Source organism: Triplophysa dalaica, chromosome 2, assembly GCF_015846415.1.
Source record: "Triplophysa dalaica isolate WHDGS20190420 chromosome 2, ASM1584641v1, whole genome shotgun sequence".
In the NCBI taxonomy this organism is placed as follows: Eukaryota; Metazoa; Chordata; class Actinopteri; order Cypriniformes; family Nemacheilidae; genus Triplophysa; species Triplophysa dalaica.
The window spans coordinates 11979654-12003756 of NC_079543.1; the positions used below are offsets into that span (position 1 = coordinate 11979654).

Genomic DNA, 24103 nt, shown 5'->3' on the forward strand with positions numbered 1-24103 from the left:
GAGACAAGTATTCCTCTTAAAGGAACATTTCACCCCAAAAATTCTGTCATGATTTACTCCCCCTTAAGTCGTTCCAAATCTGTATACATTTCTTTGTTCTGATGAACACTGAGAAAGATATTTGGGAGAATACTTGTAAACAAACAGTTTTTTTTCACCATTAACTAACATAGAAGTAAAATTATAACAGTAATAAAAAGTGCCACAGAACTTTTTCTTTTCCTACAATTTTTTTAAATATCTTTGTGAACAAAAAAATGTATTTAAAAGAATAGCAATTTTTCCTTCTATAGTAGTCAATAGTGTCCAAGAACTGTATGGTTACAAGCACTCTTCCAAATATCAAGAATTTTCATTTTTGGTGGAACTGTTACTTTTACAATACACAATACTATGTCGAAACAATATATAAACCACAAAGGTGTTCCAGGTGAAGTGTGTTATATATAGGGGAGGTGTGTAATATAAAAATGTAATAATGACAAGTTGCAAACACTCCTTCTTCCTTCTATTCCTACCATTGGTCAGAAAACAGAAAACCCCTGCCCCAAGCTCGCATTATTGGTTGAGCAAATGTTGTTTATCCAGCCTGGTCAAGTCCTCAAAAAAACACACTGCAACTCTGTTAAGTGAAGCTTTTGGCACAATAATCACACACTTCACCTTCAACTTTGTTTTGTGTGTGTGTGTGTTTGTGCGTGTGTGTCTGCCTTATTACACAGACAAACAACTCAAGGTCAATCTGACTCATGCGCTGCTGAGCAGGGATGTTTCCTAATACACTGTCGCCACAGTGTGAGAGTGTGTGTGGTGCAAATGTGGCAAAGAGTGGCATGTGTGTCAGCACTTTCTCTCCAGACTGTCATGCCCCTGAAATGCCCTTTGGGGACTTCTGGTACTGAAAGCCACAGTGAGGCGCAAGGTGAGCGAATGGATGACGGTGATCAAGAAGGAGAGAGAGACACAGGGGATGGACATTTACCTTCAGGGATCACACTGTTGTTTTGTTGCTGGGGCTGCTCAGAGGAGCCGTTCACATTGGTTATAGAGGAGTGATGTGCTGGAATCTGAAAACAGACAGACAACAAGTAAATCACCTTAAAAATTTGAGAAATAATAATTAAAGGATCACAAGAGTAGAGCTGGGTGATATACCCAAAATATATATATATATCAATATACTCAATTTGTTAGCCTTCTGAGAAAATATGTATGTAAGATGTAAAAAAATGACTTACTCAATGGATTATCACTTTTTCAATTTTAGAACATCTGATTGGACAAAAATGTGTGCTGTGCAAGATGAGTCATTAATGAGGCATTCGTATTTTTGGTCTATTTTTACATATTTTCATCCTATCATCAATATTATCTATCAATTGATTGGCCAAAAAACTAAACAATGTAACCTGGTTATAGAAGCTGAATAATAATAAAGCATGAAGCATGTCCATTTTATCCACAATGACATACTGCTATCTTACACTAAGCATTATTATTAAGAAAGTAAATAACTAATGAAAAAACAAGAAGAGTTAACTAGATAAACAACTGCCTGAAAGACAAACTGGATGACTGAAATAACAAATAATGAACCTTGGTCTTAAAGGATTTTAAATTCTGTGACAATCTACATGGTTAAAAAGTTTGCTTGTTATCTAAAATCAGCAGCAAAAACGAATTAAACCGATGTGACATTGACATGAGAAAAGACTAAGTAAGCCAATGAAGACAAACGGTAGCAGCATTTTGGTTAAAGCTGGTTTAATACAGGCTGAATGTTTCCTTTGGGTACACAGGTTCCTGGGTATACATGGTGTTTTCAGCAGATACATGTACTGTAACGTGATTTATAGCCGATTTCAAAAATATGCTATTGAATGACATTTTTGATCTAAAAATTGATTGATGCAAGATCCCAAGTCAAGATATGAATACCCAAAGGGAACTTCAACTAATCAGAAATGCTGCAATAGAGTTTCATAATACCTGTCGAGTGAGACGGAGGGGGACTCCCATCCGCTTGTTGCAACTAAACTAAAGGCAAGTGGGAAGATATTTATGTAACATCAGCGTTGGTGCATTTGGTCTAAAATTAGCTTGGATTCTCAGGAGCAATGTGCAAAGAACCTTGCTGAAGGGCAGTTTTCCGCCAAACCACTTATTCAGTAAGTAAATAAAAAATGGTTAAATATTATTAATAATGCATTGAGACCAGTTTCGTAATAGACATTCTTAGAAAATAGTGTATTTCATTTTGTTAAGTTTCCTTGTATACCAAATGGTTTAAAAATGGTTAAAAAACAACAAAAAGGTTGTTTTTGTATTGAAATCTTTTTTTGCAGAATCTATGCTGGGTATGTGTTGAGAATTATTCTATACTTTGGAGAAGATGTGGTTTTCTTTAGAGAAAAACATGAGAAGCTATAGGCATCCTTCAGCTCTCTTTTTAATCCCTTTGCTGTCTAGGAAAAACTATTGAGATCTTCTTTTCTCTGTGAGGGTGCATCAAATTATCCACAATATAAAAAATCCTCTCTAAAAATCAAGTATATGATTTTCCTGAATGCATGAAAATCTCTCTTCAGCAGTTCCTCCTTGACACAACAAGAAGCTTACGGTATCTGTCTTGACAGGCAGTGAGTTAAGGAGATTAACCCCAGAGTTCACTTATCAAGCTTTTGATTGTACTTGACTTTGACCTTTGGTTTAACTACAGTAAGATGTCAGTATCAATGCATCGACTCACAAAATGTTTCTAAGAATAGGTGTGATTAGCGGATTTTCCATCACAACTTCGGTTGTAGATTGTTGTCCAGATCAAGAAACTATATGGACTTAACAAATTTATTTTGTTTGTCTGGATCTGCTATTGTAAAAAATGTACAAAATAAGTTTAAAAAATATTTCTTGTAATATCAATATGATATAAATTGTACGGTTTTTTCCAAATTATTCTTATTATGGGCAGGAATGAAATGTGACATGACAAAGCATTTCATACCAGGGTACTTTGTGTCTATTATACCTGAACCAGAAAAACCCTGTTTGTATGAAATATAGATTACATTAGAAAAACGTTATATATATCAAAAAGATGCATTTTTGTCATCTTGAAGGGTCTAGTGGAAATTGCTAAAGTATGCTTTGTGTATGTTTTTGGCAGTGAGTGGTTTTGGCCATCTAAGCTCTACTCTCTTAATCACAACAATTACATCAACGAGTGTAGTGATGCTATCATCCACGAGTCAGCATCCAGATGCCTGATCCTATTTCTAACTTGACAAAAATAATCTATTTTAAAACTTGGGATGTTTTGACAGCAAACTGTCAGCATATAGGAAGCTTGTTGCTATGCCAACGGGTTTACCTTAAAGTTGCGCATGCTGCGGGGGCTGGTCGGGGAGGTGCTGGAGGATTTGGCGGATTTGGGGGTTGTGATTTGGCTGTTGGGTGCTCCATTTACTGAAGAAAGAGACAAGATGGAGGGAGATATTAGAACATTCCTTTTTGTCCTTATTTCTTCTCTTCTCATTTCATCATGTGTCCTTATTTTTCACTGTTACTTATTTGTATGTATTATAATTATTAGGACATCCGCACCATCCATCTACTGTAATGTGTTTGAGGTGCATTTGGTAAATTCATTAAATAGGCTATCGACAAGTCTCTCAACACACAGACATAAGACTTCACATGCACAACTTACTTGAGCTCAAAAACACACTTCAAAAGGCCAAAATAAGTGTAAAAATGTCACTCAAACCAGTTTAAACACAACAGATTCCCTTTCACTAATGTCCCACATATTTTGCAGCAGGACAAGTCAGCAGCACACAGCACATTATGGACTGCATCCCAAGTACGTCAGCCTCCGCAGGGGGCACAGCTTTGTAGAAAAGCAGCTCTTGCATTTCCCGCTGAGTTTTTTGATAGTGGCATAAGCAGATTTCTCATGAGACATGTGATAGGGACCTTGTAGTTAAGGGGCAAAGGAATTCAGGGATGAGTGTCCTGCATTAGGCGCTTTAAGGAAAAGGCATGAGACTGCCTGAGCATACACATCCAATAGTCTGCATGGTTTTAAATGTTTGGGTGTCAAAGTCCAGAGCTGTGGCCAGCTCAAGAGTTTGAAAAAGCTCTGTAGTTTATTTGATGGATTTGGAGGCCACGAAGCAGCTATTAGCATGATTGAATGCTGCACTGAAGAGCAGGAGGTCACATACAGCTATTTCCACAGGTAAATGTCCTTTAGGCCACTTAAAAAAGTTTGAAATTCCTTTCAATGTCCTCAAATACATTATAGGGTGTCAGCTCATTTTTCAGATGAAAACAATGACTGACTTCCGGTTCAAGCACACATGAAGTCCCAATTTCTATTAAGTATCCTTTTTTAAATGGAATTGTGGGCAAATTTTCCTTAAAAAATGATGATCGGTCTCTGAGTCTACTGCAAAATATTGCACAATATTGGAATGTATTATTTTTTGACTATTATATACTCGGGATTACCATAAGATATAAAAACATATTAAAAAATATATAAAATACATTTGTAATACTAAGGTTGTACTATTAGCAGCAAAACGTACTTGGTGATTTAACTGGAGACTGACTAGAGAAGTGTCCTGCAGTTCTTCTCACTATAAAGGAAAAAGGAAAAGAAGAGAGTGAGAAAGGTATGAGACTGAAACAGCATGACAAAGAGCAAAACACTGTGACAGGAGTGGGAATAGGACAAACTGAAAGACACATGATTCAGGGACATATCAATGACAATAAGTCAAAGTCAGAAATTCGTTTTCCGTTTTTGTTATTCTTTTCCAAACATTTGCCGTGAGCACTGAAGCTAATAGATAAAGAGATAGTTAACTCATTTTGTCAACATTTTCTCATCTTTGTGTTGGACAAAATATCAAGTTTACTCGAATGTTTCTGTTGAACTTTTTAATATAAATAATCTACAAGACCACAGGGGTTGTCAAATTTTATAAAGTATAAGAGTAGTCATATACTGATAAATTGCAGTGGCCGATATAATCAGCCGATATTTGAATTATTGTCAATTCTCTGTATATTTACCATAATTTGTTTTATCTCAACCCTTATATTACATTGTTTAGAAAATAACTGAATCTTAATTTATTCAATAAAAACTTTCCACTTACAGTTTACAAATCTCATATTCTGTATGATAAAGTTAGTTTGTCAGTGACTTTTTAGGTTATATTCCTAAAATACTATAGTACTATTTCAGAAGTTAAGGAACATAGAACACATGTCATATATCCTAATATGTGACCCTGGATCACAAAACAAGTAGTACGGGAACATATTTAGTTAAAGACAAAAATACATTGTATGGGTCAAAATTATTGAGTTTTCTTTAGGATCATTAGGATATTAAGTAAAGATCATGTTCCATAAAATAAAATTTAGATTTTTTTGCACTCTCAGATTCCTGAGATTTAAATGGTTGTATCTGAGCCAGATATTGTCCTATTCTAGCAACTCATACATCAATAGACAGCTTATTTATTCAGCTTTCAGATTATGTAAAAATTCCAAATTCAAAAAATTGTTGTCCAGGGTCACATATATCTTTTTGTGCTATATGAATTAAAGAAAATCATACAGTTCTGGAATAATGTGAGGGCATGTAAATGATGACAGATTTTGATATGTGTACTGTTCCTTTAAAGAGAGGGAGAACTAAAAGTAGCAGTCATTTAATGCCCCCCTAGTGTCTTGGTTGTCCTCCCCTGCACAGTGCTCTATGTATCCTCACCTGATCCAGGGGATTTGCTGCGTCGGGTCGCACCCGGACTTTTACTTCCAGAGTATCTCACAGGGGCAGGAGAACGAGGAGCGTAAGACGACTTGAGTACCCGGCACTCTGGCAACAACACAGACTCTATTAATCGGGAGAAGATTACTTACTTGATGTCTCATAATAACACAGATTTAAAAGCTGTTTGAGGTTAACGGGTTAGGTTGGTATGAATCAGTGGTTTCAGAGATTAAACAAATGTGCAAGAATTAAGAGCACTTATTGTCTTTATTCCAAGATTAACTTTAAGTGGTTGACTAACTGTATAAATCGGTATGTGATTCATTTGCTCATTTAAAAATAAATAATTTACGCTTTTAAAGTAGAACAATTGGCACACTCAAAGGACGATACAGAATGTTCTTGACACACACACAACAAACATAGAGTCATGCTCAAATCAGAGCTGATATCATGTTTGACCAATTACTGTAATGATCACATACAGATTGTCCTATACATACAGTTAAACATATAGAGTAAATGACTTGTAAAGAAACATCAGCAGAAATATTTCAGCGTTGGATGTGCCAAGACTTTAAAGCGCTATGCGAAGGCGTAATGAAAGTGCCTGCCCAAGGCCTATGAGAACAGCCCATCACTATAATGAGAGAAGTAGATGCAAAACCTTTAAAAATTTTCAAGGCAACCGGACTTGATCCATCCCATTGATTTCAATGCACATGTTAATCACAACGGGCTGTGATAAATTAATTTATAGCTAAAAAGTGAAATTGAAATGTCACTACTATCAATTTAATATATTTCACGGGGATTCATGTAAGAATTTAATAGCAGCTTCTGAGAGACAACATGTGGTGAACTCCTTAGTTACTGAGAATGTAGTTCATCTGGTGGTTCGGCTTATTGAAGCATTCACGCCTGCTGTAAGAAGAAAAGGACTAAATACCGTCAGACGCCGTCAGACTTACCGTTTCTTTATATTTTTGGAAAAGTCCTACTTAGTCTAAGTGGGGCAGTGGTGAAGAACTGGGACAAAATGCCAACCAGATGAACTAAATTCACACGGCTATGAATCAAGCTATCACAGTTCATGTGTGGGAAAAGCTACAAAAACTGGATGTATGTCAGAGAAACAGGAAGCTCATATTATATTATATCAAATTTAACCATAAATCCCAGACTATCTTCATTTCCCCACCAATGGAGTTCACAAGGAGACATAGCGCTCATGAAACAATTGTGGGGAACTTCGGATAACAGGGTCACTTCATGACAATGGCAATTGTCTCATGTCCAATGTCTTTATAGCATTCTTGAAGAGGGTTCATTTTTAAATCCTGCATTTGAATGAATGACTCCATTTCGGTACAGATACTTTTGAATACTTTTCCTTATTAATCTGTGTGCTGTTAAAGGGACAGTTCACCCCAAAACAAAAAATTCTGTCATCATTTTCTCACTCTTAAATTGTTCCAAATCTGTATGTATTTCTTAGTTCTGTTGAACACAGAGAAAGATATTTGGAAGAATGCTTGTAACCAAACAGTTCTTGGCCACCATTGACTACCAATGGTAGTCAAAAGTGCCCCAGAACTGTTTGCTTTCCTACATTCTTCAAAATATCTTCTTTGACAGAACAAAGAAATGTAAAAAGCAAATTTACCTACTATGGTAGTCACATAAGTACTGTGGTACTTGTGGCCAATAACTGTTTGCTTTCAAGCATTCTTCCAAATATCTTTCTTTGTTCATCAGAACCAAGAGCTGTAAGAGATTTGGAACAACTTTTGGGTGAGCAAACGATGACTGAATTTTCATTTTTGGGTGAACTGTTCTTTTAACATTAACAATACAACGATAAATAAAGCTATAAATGAGATGATACTCTCACTGAGGACAACTAAATATGTAAGAGATTTATTCTTCACTACATTTAAAATGGTTATAAATTCCTATATTAACATGCATTGCAGAAGCAGCTATAACATTCTTATAAGCCCTTTTTTCGTATTTTGAGTCAAATACAAGTTACCTGTAAAATAAATGAAATGCAAATTATATTTAAGTATGGCATTTGAAATTGTGTAAAAATGAAGTTAGTGCTTCGCTGATCCTACCGGTTAGAAAGGCTGCAGAAGCCTTACCACTGTGATCCAACACAAAATCATCCTGTGCATAGCGGAATTTCTCAGGCCCGCATGCAATGAACACGTCATCCTCCCCGAAAAAATCTGGCAAACCTGTTATCTACACAGAGGGGTGGAGAGAGAGAAAGAGGGAAACACTGTTTGAGAAATGAATAGAAGTAATCATGTGACAGAAATCGATATCTGTTACCCTTATGAACTGATAAAGCAAGTCATTCACAATGAAGATTCAGAGAACATTTGAAATACCCCAAAACAAAACACAGTGCCTAAAACTCTTAAGATTGTTTAAATTAAATAAATGGATTGTTGGAAAGTTATTAATAAATTGAAGTTTATGTCTTTTTGGTAACAGGGCAGTCGAAACCATATCTTCCTACAATATTAAGTTACTGTTTGTGATTATAAATAATAACATAAATTAGCTGTGTATTTGATTAAATATACTGATTATTAATTAACAGCTACTTTTTTTGTGTATCTGACTTGAGTAATACTTCTCATTAACAAAACATGCTGTTAGTGCCTCTATTGCTTGAAAAATGGCATATTCACTCTAAATACAGGAAAAGTAGAAATCATTCTAAAGTAGAAATCATTCTAAAGTAGAAATCATTAAAAGGAGAAATCATTCAACTCAAATCCTTACTGTTGTCATGTAATATTTCCTTTAGAAAATAAACCTACAAAAGCCACACATGGATTTTTTGGAAAAATTCACCAAATCTGCAATCCTGATGAGTAACACATACAGTGTGTCACATTTTGAAAATACATGCAAACACCCCCATACACACATAACCGCGGTGGTAGTGGGCAAGGACTCAAGGAATGATGTCCGGATCTCAGCCCACTCTCCTCTACTCATGAAGGTGGGCAGCAAGAAACAGATGGTCCTAATGTGGAGCTCCATCAAACACACACACACACAGAATTGAGAGAATGGTCACAGATGGAAATCAGAGGTAAAGAGGCCCATCCTCCACTTTATAAGCTTGACACAACATTCGACAGAATAATGAGTGAAATAGAGGGTACAGAGCATGAAAAACCGGGACAAGAGAGAACTGATGGGAGATAAAGCTCTGAAGTCTCTCTTGTACTTTGTTAACATGTTATTAATGTAAATGATAAATCTGCTATTTAACAGGCTCAATGGGCATTCTTTGAAAAACACAATAAACACACTTCCCCACAGAAACAAAGATTAGAAGTATCATTCAGGTCATATGCTTAGAATTATTTAGCAAATTTAGCATTATTAAAGTCCTAAAGCTTACTATATAGCGTTCCAAAGATCTTTACTACTGTTTACCAGATGAGATTTGATCCATGAGGATGAGTAAATAATAATACATTTTCATTTCATTCATTTGTAACCTTATTGCAAAGGGTTACTGAAAACACGTGAACCACATAAAGTTTCTTCTTTTAAACCGAGCTGGTACCAATGTGCTATGCTCTACACATGACAAGTCTGTGGGACAGATTTTAAGCTGTGTTCCCATCAGTCAAAAGATCAGAGGACCATATGGGCACAGTTGCTGGCCTATGTACAGTAACAGAGGAATCCCACACTGGGAGACTATTAACTAGGCCTGAAATGTTTTAGGTGATATCTTGGATCTGTAAAACAAAATACAGTCTGGAATGGAGCCAAAGTTTTTCTGTCATTCCTAGATAACATTGTTTCTGTGTGTGATGAGAAAAACCATCCTAGAATTAAAAACATATATTAATGGAGTCAAACTCAACAGCAGCTAGCAACAGCAATTCTTGGTCAAAACAAAATTATACTTAATTATAATTTTGGGAGCATAGCCTGCTTTCCTAGTATTTTTAGAACAGGGGTTCCCAAATTTTTTTAATCTGTGACCCAATCAATCTGGTATAATCTCAAGAACCACCAATTTTAATCAGATGTTAGATTGAAATGTGTTTTATAATGTCTTATAACTTTCTATATAAGTAACTGCATGCCACATTCTTTATATAAGCATCTATAACAAAATGTCTTGATTTTACACATAGCACACATGGAACTCATCAAAAATGTCATATTTTGTGTTTATCTAGACAGACAGACACAATATCTTGTTACAAATATGGTAGAACGATTACTTCAACTACCAAAGATGCGTTTCTCGATAATCTGCCTGAATTGTCTAAAATATCCAGCATGAGTAATAACGTTGACGATTTTGACACTACTATTGAAAATTTTAACTCTACTTTCTCGGAAATATTAGACACAGTTGCTCCTCTGCGTTTAAAGAAAATTAAAAATAGCAGCCCAACACCGTGGTATAATGAACACACTCAGACTCTAAAAAAAGCATCCCGTAAAATGGAGCGCAACTTTAAGAAAACTAATTTAGAGGTATTTCGTATAGCATGGAAGGATAGTACTCGAAATTACAGGAATGCAATAAAAACGTCTAGATCCGCCTACTTTTCAACACTAATAGAGGAAAACCATCACAACCCTAGGTTCTTATTTAACACCGTGGCTAAATTAACAAAAAATAAGTCGTCATCGACGTCAGATTCTGATTATCAGCATAACAGTGATGAATTTATGAACTACTTCACAAGTAAAATCCAACATATAAGAGAAAAAATTATAACAATGCAACCTGTAGTGAAATCCGCTGAACAAACTAACTACAGCACCCCTAAGGAGAAATTGCAATTATTTTCTACAGTAGATCACGATGAACTGTCTAAAATCATTAAATCATCTAAATCATCAACATGCATGCTAGACCCTATACCTACAAAACTACTGAAAGAAATGCTCCCCGAAATTATAGATCCTCTTCTTAGTATTATTAACTCATCTCTGACATTAGGACATGTGCCTAAAGCATTTAAGGTGGCTGTTATAAGGCCTCTTTTAAAAAAAACCAAACTCGACCCCAAAGAACTAGGGAATTACAGGCCTATATCGAATTTACCTTTTATATCTAAAGTTCTGGAAAAAGTAGTTTCAACTCAATTATGCTCCTTCCTCCAAAGGAATGACATTAATGATGAATTCCAGTCTGGATTTCGAGCATGTCACAGTACAGAGACTGCTTTGATCAGAGTTACAAATGATCTGCTTTTAGCGTCTGACCGTGGCTGTATTTCGTTATTGGTGCTGCTAGACCTCAGTGCTGCATTTGACACCATTGACCACAGCATACTTCTACATAGACTCGAAAATTACGTCGGCATTAACGGAATAGCATTGAAATGGTTTAAGTCTTATTTATCCGACCGTTTTCAATTTGTCGCAATAAACAATGAGGTGTCCCGCAAATCACAAGTCCAGTACGGTGTACCACAGGGCTCAGTCTTGGGACCCCTGCTCTTCGCATTATACATGCTACCTCTAGGAGATATAATAAAGCGACACGGAATTAGCTTTCACTGTTATGCTGATGATACTCAACTTTATATTTCCTCGATGCCTCATGAAACCCAGCAGTTTCATCGAATAAAGGATTGCATAGTTGACTTAAAAATGTGGATGAGTAACAATTTTTTACTACTAAACTCGGACAAAACAGAAGTGTTACTTACTGGACCGAAAACTGCTATGCGTAACAACCAAGAATACTGCTTAACGATTGACGGATGCTCCATAAAATCCTCGTCATCAGCTAAGAATCTTGGCGTTGTATTTGACAGTACTCTCTCATTTGAAAGCCATGTCGCAAACACCTGTAAAATTGCATTTTTCCATCTTAAGAATATATCTAAATTACGTCATATGCTGTCACTGTCAGATGCAGAGAAATTAATTCATGCATTCATGACATCAAGACTAGATTACTGTAATGCACTTCTAGGTGGTTGCCCTGCGGGCCTATTACAAAAACTGCAACTGGTTCAAAACGCGGCAGCTCGAGTTCTTACACGTACAAAAAAGTATGAGCATATAACCCCGGTTCTGTCAACCTTGCACTGGTTACCTATAAAGCATCGCATTAACTTTAAGATCTTGCTTATTACCTATAAAGCCCTACATGGTCTAGCGCCGCAGTATTTGAATGAACTTCTATTGTATTACAGACCACCACGTACATTACGTTCTAAGGGGTCCTGTCAGTTGGTAATACCTAGAATTTCAAAATCAAGTGCAGGTGGTAGATCCTTTTCTTATCTAGCGCCTAAACTTTGGAATATTCTTCCCTGCACGGTCCGGGAGGCAGACACACTCTGTCAGTTTAAATCTAGACTAAAGACTCATCTTTTTAATCTTGCATACACTACACCTCCATAATATTAATCCTCAGAGGATTTAGGCTGCATTATTTAGATCAACCGGAACCAGGAACACATCCAACAACAAATGATGTACTTGTTGCATCAAAGAGTGCAGAACAGTACTCTACTCTCAGCCAGTCTTGTCTCTTTGTTCCAAGGTTACCGCAGGATGCAGTTCATGCCCAGACCTGATGGCAGAGCTGAGAATGGGAAGCGGTGACCTGACAAGTGCTAAGAGGATAGAGCTGGATAAAGGACGCGACAACTTTGTTTTTTTCTACAACATTTCAAATGCTATTAGATTGTTAATGATAATCTTTAATTTTTATATTTTTATTAAGCCTTGTTGTGCAAGCACTGATGAGCTTGTGCAGAGGCAGCAGCTTTTGCCAGAGGGGAACTGGAATCCCCTGGTTGGGCCTGGGTTCCCCTGAGGTTTTTTTTCTCGATGGGAGTTTTGGGTTCCTCACCACCGTTTGCATATTGTTTTGCACTATCTGCCTGGCCGGGGGGGCTGCTTTAGAATTCATACTTGTATTAAATGTGTCTCATGTACAGCTGCTTTGTAACAATGAAAATTGTAAAAAGCGCTATATAAATAAAGTTGAGTTGAGTATAAATGCATGCCTCATCCTTGCTTTAATCACGCTGGCTGCACATCCAGTGTCCACGTACATTAAACATTACTGAAATGTTACATGTCATAAAACTCACACTAAAAATCGTTCTAATATTCATGTCTTTAGAATAATCATTTGGGTCCCTTCATTTGTGCAGATCTACAGGATTGTTAAACCACTTTTATAATCCCACAGACAAATATTCACATTATATTTACACATTTGGCATACACTTTTATCCAAAGCGATTTACATTGCATTGTATAATACATTATTTTTCTGACTATGTGGAACCCCCTGGGATGGTACCCATGACCTCGGCATTGCTAGTGCCATGCTCTAACCACTGAGCCACAGGTAAGCTGTATGTTTCAAGTATATGCTAAGCATTGCAAAGTATGAGCAATCACAGTTGTAGCGCTTACATTAGCAAATGATAATCTCAAAGGTGACCAATCATTATACTTATCACAAAAAAGCAATATATTTCATCATTCAAAATATAATTATACTTATATAATTATACTTAACACAAAAAAATTCAACTAAGTCTTTGTCTTATCTCTTTATTTTAAGTATCTTAAAAGTTTTCATTAAGACTTGTATTATTAAGCTCCTTGACATCTTGTCTCCCCTCCACAGACCAGTAAAATACAGGCCTGCACTCAGAGAGACCTGACAGTGTGCTGAGTGTAATAACAGCCCTGCTTTTTTCTCCTGACAATAATGAAGGGTGTAACAGCAGCTCCCTTCTACACTGTGTCAAGACCAAAAAAGAAGGGATTGAGAAATAGAAGGCATATAAATGAAATGAAGAGATACATTTTTTATCAAAACAAAGGTCTTTCTCAAGGACTATTTAACCTTTATGTGGTATTCGCGGTCTTTTTGACCCGCAAATGACGTATGCTAAAAAATTTTTAAACGTTTGTCTCTTGTCCAAATGGCAAGAAAGTGGCACACTTCAAACAATGCAAATAACATCATGCTCAAATGCGCACACACACAGAGAGAGAGAGAGAGTTTGATGTTTAGATTAAATTTGTAGAATTCTATGAAAAACGGATTATTGAATAAATCGTAAACTCTAAAGACTGCAACTTTTCCTTGATTCGATTTCAGTCATAATGTAACATTATTGATAAAAATATTTTTTCAGTACAAAAATGCACAACTTTGACTTTAATTGTGATTTCACAATATCTATAATATTAAAACAGCATTTTCCAAATGATGGGCAAAACCGTTATACTAAACCATGTCAAATTATCCATGTTATGCCCATGAATGAAAGTTAGAAATGTGGGTCTTTTATCAAATTAACATTACATAAAAAGCAGAGTAAAATTACATTTATTTTAAAAAACAATTACATTTCGTTACCTGAGGTCTCTATAGAGACCCAAAACATAAGAGTTAAGAAAGAGCCTGTCCTCATCTAAGAATGACCCCAAATTGTGGGCTGCTTATTATGACCTTTAGTTCCTTTTAAAAGTTAGGCACCCCCTACATATTATGTAAAGAAACTGAAGTGTAGTGTTCTGTTCATCATATAATGATGTTTAACCGTCGTTATCATTCAAAATGCATTGTTTGCACTTTTTACACGATCCCTTGACCACCAATATCCATTTAGCAAAAGACAGCAGAGAAGCTAATTTAGTAAAGTAAACACACCCATAGGTCATTTATGAGGAAAGTGACAAACAGCCAATACTGTCACATGGTTAGATATCAAAATTCTGCAATCAATAATTTAACGTAAACTGGCATCAGTCAACTGAACTGAATATATATATATATTCCTGTTCCCCATTTATTTGACTAACCAATAACTGTCTGTCTGTCTGTCTAAAAAAATCTGTCTGTCTAAAAAAGTAGCATGGCCTTGTAAACTAACAGATCTGTTTTACGTGTTGACAAAATTGTATATGCTCTCCTACTTGTAAGTCGCTTTGGATAAAAGCATCTACCAAATGAATAAATGTAAATATAGTAAAGCTAAGACAATCTCATTACAATTGCTAAGACCAAAATCTTGGCAATGCAGTTCACACTAAGAAACACGTGAACATTAAATGCTCTCTAATTTGTAAGTTGCTTTGGATGAAACTGTGTGGGAGAAGGATCCCACATACATATAAAACTATTAGTGGTAATGTACTGTGTTAGCTTTCCTTTCAAGCAGAAGTGATGGCTCAGGGGATTTGAATGGGGTGGAACCTTGGTCACAACAACAAGGTTTGAATGAGTTTAACAACCATTAGCTAAAAAAGAAAAGCAGTGGCAGTTGAAGAAAAAATGCTCTCTTTTCGTCAGCTAATGGACCATTAAAGGCAGTGTTGATAAATGAGCCTTTTTAAAGACAATTTCCCAGTAATGACTATGCGTTAAGAGACTGATAAGTTTAAAATTACATTTAATGGGGTGGTTCTGTTCCCAAAGAGTTCAATGCATGGGAACAAAATAAGTAAAAGAGAATACAAGAAAAAACATCAAGAATGAAGTAGGCCTAATAAAATAAACACATTACATACCGTATTAGTTTTGTTTTCACAAGCAACTCTTACAGCGACTAATGCTTGCAAAAAGAAAATGAACGCCATTTGAGAAGTCGGTCATCAAAAGTTCAACTGATGAGGATGTGGCAGCGAATAGAACATCAGCTTTCATTTCTCACTGTGATGACACGAGCTGTCTAACCACAGCAACATCAACACCATGACCCCCCCCAAAAAATCTGTGTGGGTTAGAGTCAAAGTGCTTCTTGGGTAGACTTATCTGTCACTACATTAAAATATTATTTTCATATTTTCAAAATACAATAGAATTACAATTAAAATAATTAATTTTTTTTGAGAAACAAGACACATCATTTAAGACCCTGGAAAATACCAAAATGTGTCCAGGAATTTTCCTTGGATCGTTAGATTTTGTTCATTCACACTGTCAGTGATTTTCTGGAATCTTTGCTTGCGTTCACATTAGTTGAAGATCCCACAAAGACACATGACTTAATTCCAATGTATGTTATGTGCATTTTTTTTGTCATGAAAATAGGGTTGATCACTTTGAAAGATATTTCCTTGCAAGTGTTTTAGGTTGGATAAAAAGCGCAATTTGTAAATATTAGCTTACTGCAAAATTATTGTTAATTCCTTTATCTAGTGCCCAATAGGACAAAATAATATCAGTTTTTTTATTTACTATTCTGTAGCATATATTGTTGCCTTTTGCAAATGAAAAAGACGTCAATTTTTAAAACAAACTTTTTAATTCATATTTTTTATTGGTAAATGCAGAACAACAAAATGAATGAGGCACAAGAACGCAATGAAGGTTAAAGCTATATTAAGCTGTCATATGAAAACAAGTAAAAGCAAATTGATCAGGTTTGTTCGGTGCAAATTTACACAGCCTTAAAGGAGACATCATATGAAAACCCCTGTGTTTAAGTTCTATAATCGGCTCCCCGGGGCATCTAGCAACCCAGAAAACGTGAAAAATAAGAACCCAGTAAGTTTATTTTGGTTTGCCTTTCCCTGCAAGCATGTGAGAAATCGAGCCATTCAGATTTCGTTCCGGTTGTGATGTCCAAAGCGGATTTTATTATAATGTTTAAGCCCCTCTAGAGCTAAGTCAGTCACGGGCTAAATAGAACATTCAAAGAAAGTGATAAACATACTGTATATAAGTCCAGATGGACACTTGGAGTTTAGCTGTATGAATGTTAATACATTATGTGCGTTAATATGTTTAGCTGCGGCAAGCTGTTTGTTTTGCTAATGAAATGCGCAATGCGTGGATTTTAGGCAAACATACACGCACAACGTGAGCGCTGTTTCCTGTGACGGAATTTTTTGTCTCCAGACAAATTATTTGATTGGATTGTATTCAATGTATTGTCATTACACATATACAAGTAAAGTGTAACGAAATGGATTTAAGAAGAAAAGCATAACATGAGGAAAGTGGTGAGAAAAACAGATACACATAATACATCATGGAAACGACTTGCAACAGGCAAAGATAATCCAGCTCCGGCAAGCAGCCATCCGGTCCAGTGCCATTACGGCACCGTTCACAGACCCGCTTGTCAGGCTGGCGGTTCAGAGCTAGATACGTTTAAGACGAATCTAACTGCAGAGGAATTCAGGAAATATCATTTAGCTAAACCATTGCCATGGCAGTACAACATGTGTGTTGTGTTGACACGCCGGATGGAAGGTTGGTAAGTTCGCCGTAACTTATTATCATTTAAAGAGACATTTATTTCGGAATAAGCTCACGCAGATCGAATGAAAAACCTGTTAACAGGGCCTAAAGCATATTGCACAAATGCTGTAAAAACCACAAATAAACATTGAGGTCTTTATATGATCATCATGTTTATATTGTTTACAATGTTTTTGTTGAGAAAAACAAGCACATAAATGGTCGGGTGAAAGTTTGGAGTAAGTCTGTTAAGAGTGTCTATACAGAAACTCAAGGGCTTCTCCGGAGTGCAGCACAGCAGGTGCACAAAACCATATTTTAAAGGTTAGTAAGTGATCAAGGTTATTGAAGCGCTGATTATTTTTAGGATAATAGCTTTGATAAAAGAAATTTCAAGTTTAAACTGAGTTTAGAAGCAGACAATGCCATTCTCGCATCTGACCTTAGGTTTGGTTATTAGGACTCTTGCATTCATCCATGATTTAGCTAAAGACAAAAAGTAGGCCTATTTTTTTGTGTTCGATTTACTAACAAACAAAAATTACTTGCTTAACTGTATTTGTTTTCATATCCAAATTATTTACAACTCATTATAAATGTGTGTCATCACTACAAAACTTTTACGGCATTGTTTCTGCCTTTTGTTCACACATGGCGCTTTCCAGGACTAAATTCCGTTAATGTTACTAGGTCCCCTTTCCGGAATCACTTTTCGGATCAATCTATGATGCGTTTGCATTCACATATAAGGCACTCTATGCAATTTTCGGCAATTTTCTAGGATCAGTGGTCTGCGTGAATGGGGTTTTAGTGACTGACTGATAAGATGCTTTGCTAAAGACATAAAATACATTGATTTCATTCCAAAAAAAGTTCCCTAAACATCTCTAATTAATCATGTAAATGAGTTGACTTTGTCAGCCCTAGTACAAACAAAAATGAACCAACAGGAAAAGTGATGCCGGTGAACGATGAGCCACATGGAAAGGCCTTCCTCACTTGATAAAGTCTCCAGACTGGCAGACAAACACAAAAGAGGGCATTGAGATCAAACAATGACCCAGGTTGGCTCCACTGACACATTTCTGCTTGTGAAAGCCATAGTCAGAACATACAATTCTTTGGGTTTAACTACATTTATTTCTGTTACTTGTGCACAATAGTTATGTTGATGGGGGTGCAGATGTTGGTGTAATAATTATTTGAAGTCAAACAATGATTGTATCTAAATTTCAAACACTAGACCTTTAAAACAAAGTGTCCTATTTACTGATGAGTACATGATCTAATGTGAATCACGTCCTCAAAGAATTTGATCTGATTCTGAAGTCTGTTGTGTTTGCCATGAAACTGTATTCAGGGGACATCTGACAGATCAGAGATCGGTTGACTGTGAACATTATCCTGATGTTATGCGAACAATGAAAGGCTGTTATTATGCTAATGCACTCGAGGGACTACATGTCAATCACCAGCCCCCACTGTCCATCACAACCATCACATGCAGTATCACCAATCTACACTCAGTATCTCTGTCATCTGCTAAAATGCATTTAAAATGAAATAAATAACGTTGATTTGATAAGTAATATAGTTTAGCTTATTGTTAATATGTAATAACTACAAGATGGAAAACAATGAAAATCTTTAGCTGATGCTTTATTTGTCATACTTTGTAAGATTCTAGGTCACTTCCATTTACTCTTGACCTCAAAACAAAGATAAACCAACATTTGATAAAGTAAACTTTAAAGAAAGAAAGGAAATATTTTTTGCTACTGGGTTATGAATTCATTTTTATTTTAAAAAAATATTTAGCTTTTGTGAAAGTTTACAAATTTGTAAATCTGATTCCTTTACAAGTAATAAATACATTAAGATAACTAGCAAGGGTACAGAACATGTGTGATGTTGGGAACCTAACATACTTGTTTCTCATTTCCAAACTAATTTTGAGATTTTTGAGAAAATATACAATGGCCCTATATATAATGTTTTTAAAGAATGTACAAATGATTATAAAATTGCCTTTGAGCTTTTAGGTGATTTGTGTGCTACTTTTACCATACAAAGTGATGACCCCTCTTTTGTCTTGACTATAACATGCACCTCCCCGTTGCTGTTGTCCTAGAAACAGACTTGTCCTTATGCTGACTTATAAAACAATTATAGAGGGTCTATTACCATGTAATTGGATGTCATTATCGGCTAAAAGCAAAAGACACACATCTGAGGGGACATAACCAAGTTAACATCTCCAATGCTTCAAAAGGGTCAGTCTTAACCACCGATTACTGATTTGGCGCGGCAAATCCAAAGTCCTGCCAAAGAAAGTGCGTGGCTTCTTTCTGTCCATCTGCTGTTGAGATGTAAAACCAAGCAAAGCTTTTTAAGAAGAAAGGAAAAAGGCGATTGGCATTCATAGGCGTTAATAAGGAGTGTGTGTGACTGAGAATCTTGTGTTGCCTCCTGCTGGCCCCCTCTCGTTCGTCCCACACCTGCCAGCTGCACTTTAAATCCCCCAGCCTTAAGGTTCAATTACAGCAGAGCTGGATGGAGTCGCAGGGGGGTGTCCACGCCTCTCCGCCCCACCCCCACCTGCCGAGAATTAGGCTCGGAATGCTCAGAAGCAGATGGTACCCAGTGGCTATCGAGTTAACATGAATGTCACCCCTAAATATTCATCATTTAGTGTTTAATGAGGGCCTTCTTCGATTGTGATGCGCGAATGCTGAGGCTGTGAAGTGATTTTACTCATCTTATTTGAGTCTAAGAGATGTAATAATGGTCAAACAAGGCTCATTTTAATGCATTTCATATATGAGGGATAAAATCGGGTGTGTTTGCAGCTGTGTGTCTTGGTCACTCCACCCTAAACTCTTTACAGTCCTTGTGTGGGTGTGCCAGCTGTAATCACATATCATAGGCAGGAATGGCTTGCCTGAATCAGATCTGAAGAACTCTCAAGTCAACACAATGCCAAGTGAAATTCTCTCCTCATGGGCGTGTGCTGACGCATATTATATACTCATACATGCACATGTACCCTGAAAGCAACAACATGTGCATTTAAGGTGTGAAAAGAAGCTTAACTGTAAGACAGGTGACATCTAAATTAGTTTAATGGATTTGAACAAGCTTTCTTAATTTGGCAGACGCACTAGTTGATATACAAGATTCCAGAAAATATCTGAATATTTTAAGGTTTTACTTTATTATCCCATCAGCACTTCCATGGAAAACGAGCAAGATATGTTCCGTCAAACCTTGAAAGATCAAGTGATTAATCAATGACCTTAATCTTACTCACAAGGCTAAGAACATACAAACAGTGAGAGTAAAGTGTCACTTAGCATGTCCAACCCCACACCATCATGGCTCATTCCAGCATAAAAGTAGAAGAACGGACCAATTTACTTGAAACCTTTCCCACCCAACAATAATCAAATTGACATTTAATTGATATCTAACAGTAGCTTTAATGGGCATTTACAGCCTGTTGTTCTCACTGGAAAACAAAATAATTTTAAGTGGTGGCAATTTTGTATGGATTCATATGATGAATATAGAAACGTAAGATTATTTGAAAAAAGCAGGAATGAAGCTTTACTCCCAACTCTGACCATCACTGGCGTTAAAGCAAATCGACTAATACTTAAAAATTTGATTTGTATGAATTTGCAAGATATTTACAAACTGTCATAAGATTGTGTGACATATTTTAGGACCTACAACAAGCAATGTAACACACTTAGCAGTAGATATTGACAGAAGGTTCAATCCGAAAGCATTAAAGGGACAGTTCACCCAAAAATGAATATCCTGTCATCATTGACTCTCCGTCAGATTGTTCCAAACTGTATAAATTTCTCTGTTCTGTTGAACAAAAAGGAAGATATTTGTAAGAATGTTAGTTACCAAACAGATCTCATCCCCCATTTACTTCCATAGAAGGGAAAATAAATACTATGGGAGCTAATGAGGGATGAGATCTGTTTGGTTACTGACATTCTTACAAATATCTTCCTTTGTGTTCAGCAGAACAAAACATTTATATAGGTTTGGAACAATCTGAGGGTCCGTAAATGATGAAAGAATTTTTGGGTGAACTATCTCTTTAATCACAATAACTATTCTATATATCTTAAATCATAAACCTGGATGTTCCCACGGAGAAGGTATACATAACATTTGCTCTTCTGAGGCTTAAAACATGAACAAAAATGAACTTGATGCTGATTTAATAACCAAAACTAGTGTATGAAAAACATTACGTCATTAAATTTCATTCCCTAGAGTCTACATACAATAAATCAGAAAGTCAAAAACCTCTGAATTTAAAAAGGATACACAAAAGTTTATCAAAGGTCCAATAAGGATATGTTGACATAAATGCAATATAATGTATTAAGACCTTACACAATGAAGCGTTATGTTTTTATAACCTTAGAATGAGCTTTTTCTATCTACATACACCGCGGGTCCCCTTTCATGGAATTCGCCATGTTGTGTCTACAGTAGCCCTAAACAGACAAACTGCTCTAAGGTTTCGTACATACGTTAACTTCATTTTGGGTATGAATTCTGCATTCACCTTTTTGCAGACAATTGTGCATAATTATGGAAGATCAACAATACAATACTGCAGAGTGGAATCGCTGATGACATCATCAAGACGCCAGAAAGTGATAACTGAAGTTGCACGTAATAGCTTTGTTCTCTCTAGCCTGTTTATTTATCGCTTTTTTTATTCTTTTTTGGGTCATAACCCCGGAAATAACACAAGGATGACTGTTTTATCGTTCTAATGACCACAGACACGTCCCATCTGGGTTTCCTGTCTGGCTCAAGCATGTTGAGAATTGAAGAGGGTTCAGGTGGTCATTATCAGCTCCTGGTGTATAATTCTGTACTATCTATATGTAAATTCTACATGGCTTAGATCATTATTTGAGGTTCCCTTGGGAAGCATTCACATTGATTAGGTGATAAAAAGTGAGGCCATTTTTTACAAGACAATGCTCTACTGGCACTTCAGGGAGAAAATAAGGTTATTATCCAGTTCAAGAAACAACCTAAAAGATGTTACATTTGCATATGTGTCACAATGGCCAATTCCACCCTTCAGTACCTCATAAACAGAGAGGATAACATGACCACCCACTCACTTGGAAAACATGGATAAATGAAGCCCCTTGGCAATATAGGGACCATTGCAAAACCCCATTGGGTTTTGACTAATATCTTTATTTAGATCATTTTATTAAATGGCTTTTTCGATCCATCACTTACTTGTTTGCCCTCCAGAGTGTAGAGTCTCTTCACAGCCCCCGAGTCCAGTTTAATGGCGTCGGTAATGTCTGTGAGCACCTGCTCAAAAGAGTGAGCCGTTTTTTTGTTCAGTAGGATCCGGACGGCCTTGCGCGGTTTGACGCCGCTACGGATGACCGTCACCAGCTTGGGTTTGATGAAGTCTTTGCCCTCCCGTTCTCTCTGCTCATTCTTAGTGGTGACAAGTGACGGAAGCGAGCGCGACGTGCCCGTTTTCACATTGACTGACCAGTTAGGGTTAACGTTCTTGGTGTATTCCACTTTACGGTAGGGTTCGTTTGAAGAGCACACATAGCTCTCTCCTGCCAGAGAGGAAGGAATAAGAGGAATTTGATGATGTTCAGTGTCAAATGCTTAGTATGCAAATAAAGATTATTTGGGGAATTGTAGATCATTAATATATAGCTTTTTGCTTTTTTAAATACTGAACCACACGCACAAAACACACACTCTAGCATTAATTTGAGTCAATATGATACTACATCTCTGTACAAGAAAAATCTGTACCAAAAAATGTTTAAGCAAATTTACTATGTGGCCAAAATTTGTGGGACGCCCCCCTGTAATTTATGGCTTCAAGGCCCTTTTAAGCAACACTAGAGAGTTTTTCGACCTTAAAATAATTGGTATTTTAGTGGTAGGACAACTCTTAACTGGACAAATTTTACTGCCCCTGCTACCTAAGAGAGAGTGATCGGACACGAACACGAAGCAATATCTTACGGACTTACACTCGGGAGCACAAGCTGCAAGAGGCAACGGGTTTCAAAACGGATGGAGACCTAGCCTCACTGCTACTGGATCTGAAATTCTTATATGTAAAAATGTTCTTAATAGTACACTATTGAGCTTATCAGTTATTAGGCTTTGCTCAGGTTGTCTATTTGCACACTAATTATACAGGTTCACAATTTATTAATGTAAGGTAGACTAGAGATAATGTAGCCTAATGTTGCCGGGTCTCAATAGCTTATGTAGCATAATCATGCCTCGTCACGTTTGCTGGTTAAAAAACACATTCACATCCATGCGTTCTGTTTTGAGTGACTGCAAATGTGCTATGTAGCTAGCAGGCTATGCGCTAACAAGCTGCTGCTACCTCAAAATCTAATTTGAGCTATTATTATAGCCCAGTAGTATACCCGCGGGAGCCAAAAGAGTGCTTTAGACATGCACAGTTTATGAAGTGACATGATATAACAGCAGTTTCTGCTTAGTCAACAAATTTACGTGTAGCGCCTTGCCCAAGTAGAAGCTTATACAGCTACAGAACTTATGACTCTGATAACAGACAATTGCGCTTATCGACCACATGGGGGACCATAAGCAAAAGTTCTCTAATGTTGCTTTAAAGGAAGAATATTCTCATAATTTAATTTTATTGTTTTTTTCAAGTCTCGTGGCTAGTTGTCACAAGATAGGCATGGTCCAATTTTGAGTTATTGATGTGCGGCCATATTTGATTTCATGCCTAATATATGCAGTATTTTATACAATGTTAATCGTTTCTCACAGAAACCAACAAACCAACACAACTCACAAGAGTACTTTTATGAAGGCATTAGAATGAGTGAATTACGATTGAACATTCATGTTTGATTAAATTTGCATTGAAGAAAATAATATTGCTGCAGCCTACAATGACGTTATAGGGAATTGTGTGCTTCCAACTCTGTTGCAACAGTGAAGAAATGCATCTGGAAGAACTTGACTGGTCTGCACAAAGTCCAGATATGAACCCT

At 36.5% G+C, this 24103-nt stretch overlaps 1 protein-coding gene across 6 annotated transcripts in view; it reads right to left on the reverse strand.

Annotated features, from left to right (window-relative positions):
* dclk2a (doublecortin-like kinase 2a) overlaps positions 1 to 24103 on the reverse strand; it is a 41832-nt gene that overhangs the window by 11937 nt on the left and 5792 nt on the right. For 3 of the 6 annotated variants that reach the window (XR_008909288.1, XM_056770036.1, XM_056770070.1), the window contains exons 2-8: positions 22323 to 22663; positions 7912 to 8041; positions 5789 to 5896; positions 4593 to 4643; positions 3371 to 3465; positions 1990 to 2037; positions 983 to 1067 (exon numbers count right to left, since the gene is read on the reverse strand). Coding sequence is in view for 5 of the 6 variants with exons in the window: in XM_056770036.1 (XP_056626014.1) it covers positions 983 to 1067; positions 1990 to 2037; positions 3371 to 3465; positions 4593 to 4643; positions 5789 to 5896; positions 7912 to 8041; positions 22323 to 22663 (858 nt within the window). In the remaining variant the exon portion in view is untranslated. The remainder of the gene's footprint in view (positions 1 to 982; positions 1068 to 1989; positions 2038 to 3370; positions 3466 to 4592; positions 4644 to 5788; positions 5897 to 7911; positions 8042 to 22322; positions 22664 to 24103) is intronic. The other 3 variants (XM_056770044.1, XM_056770058.1, XM_056770051.1) reach the window with 3 other exon arrangements.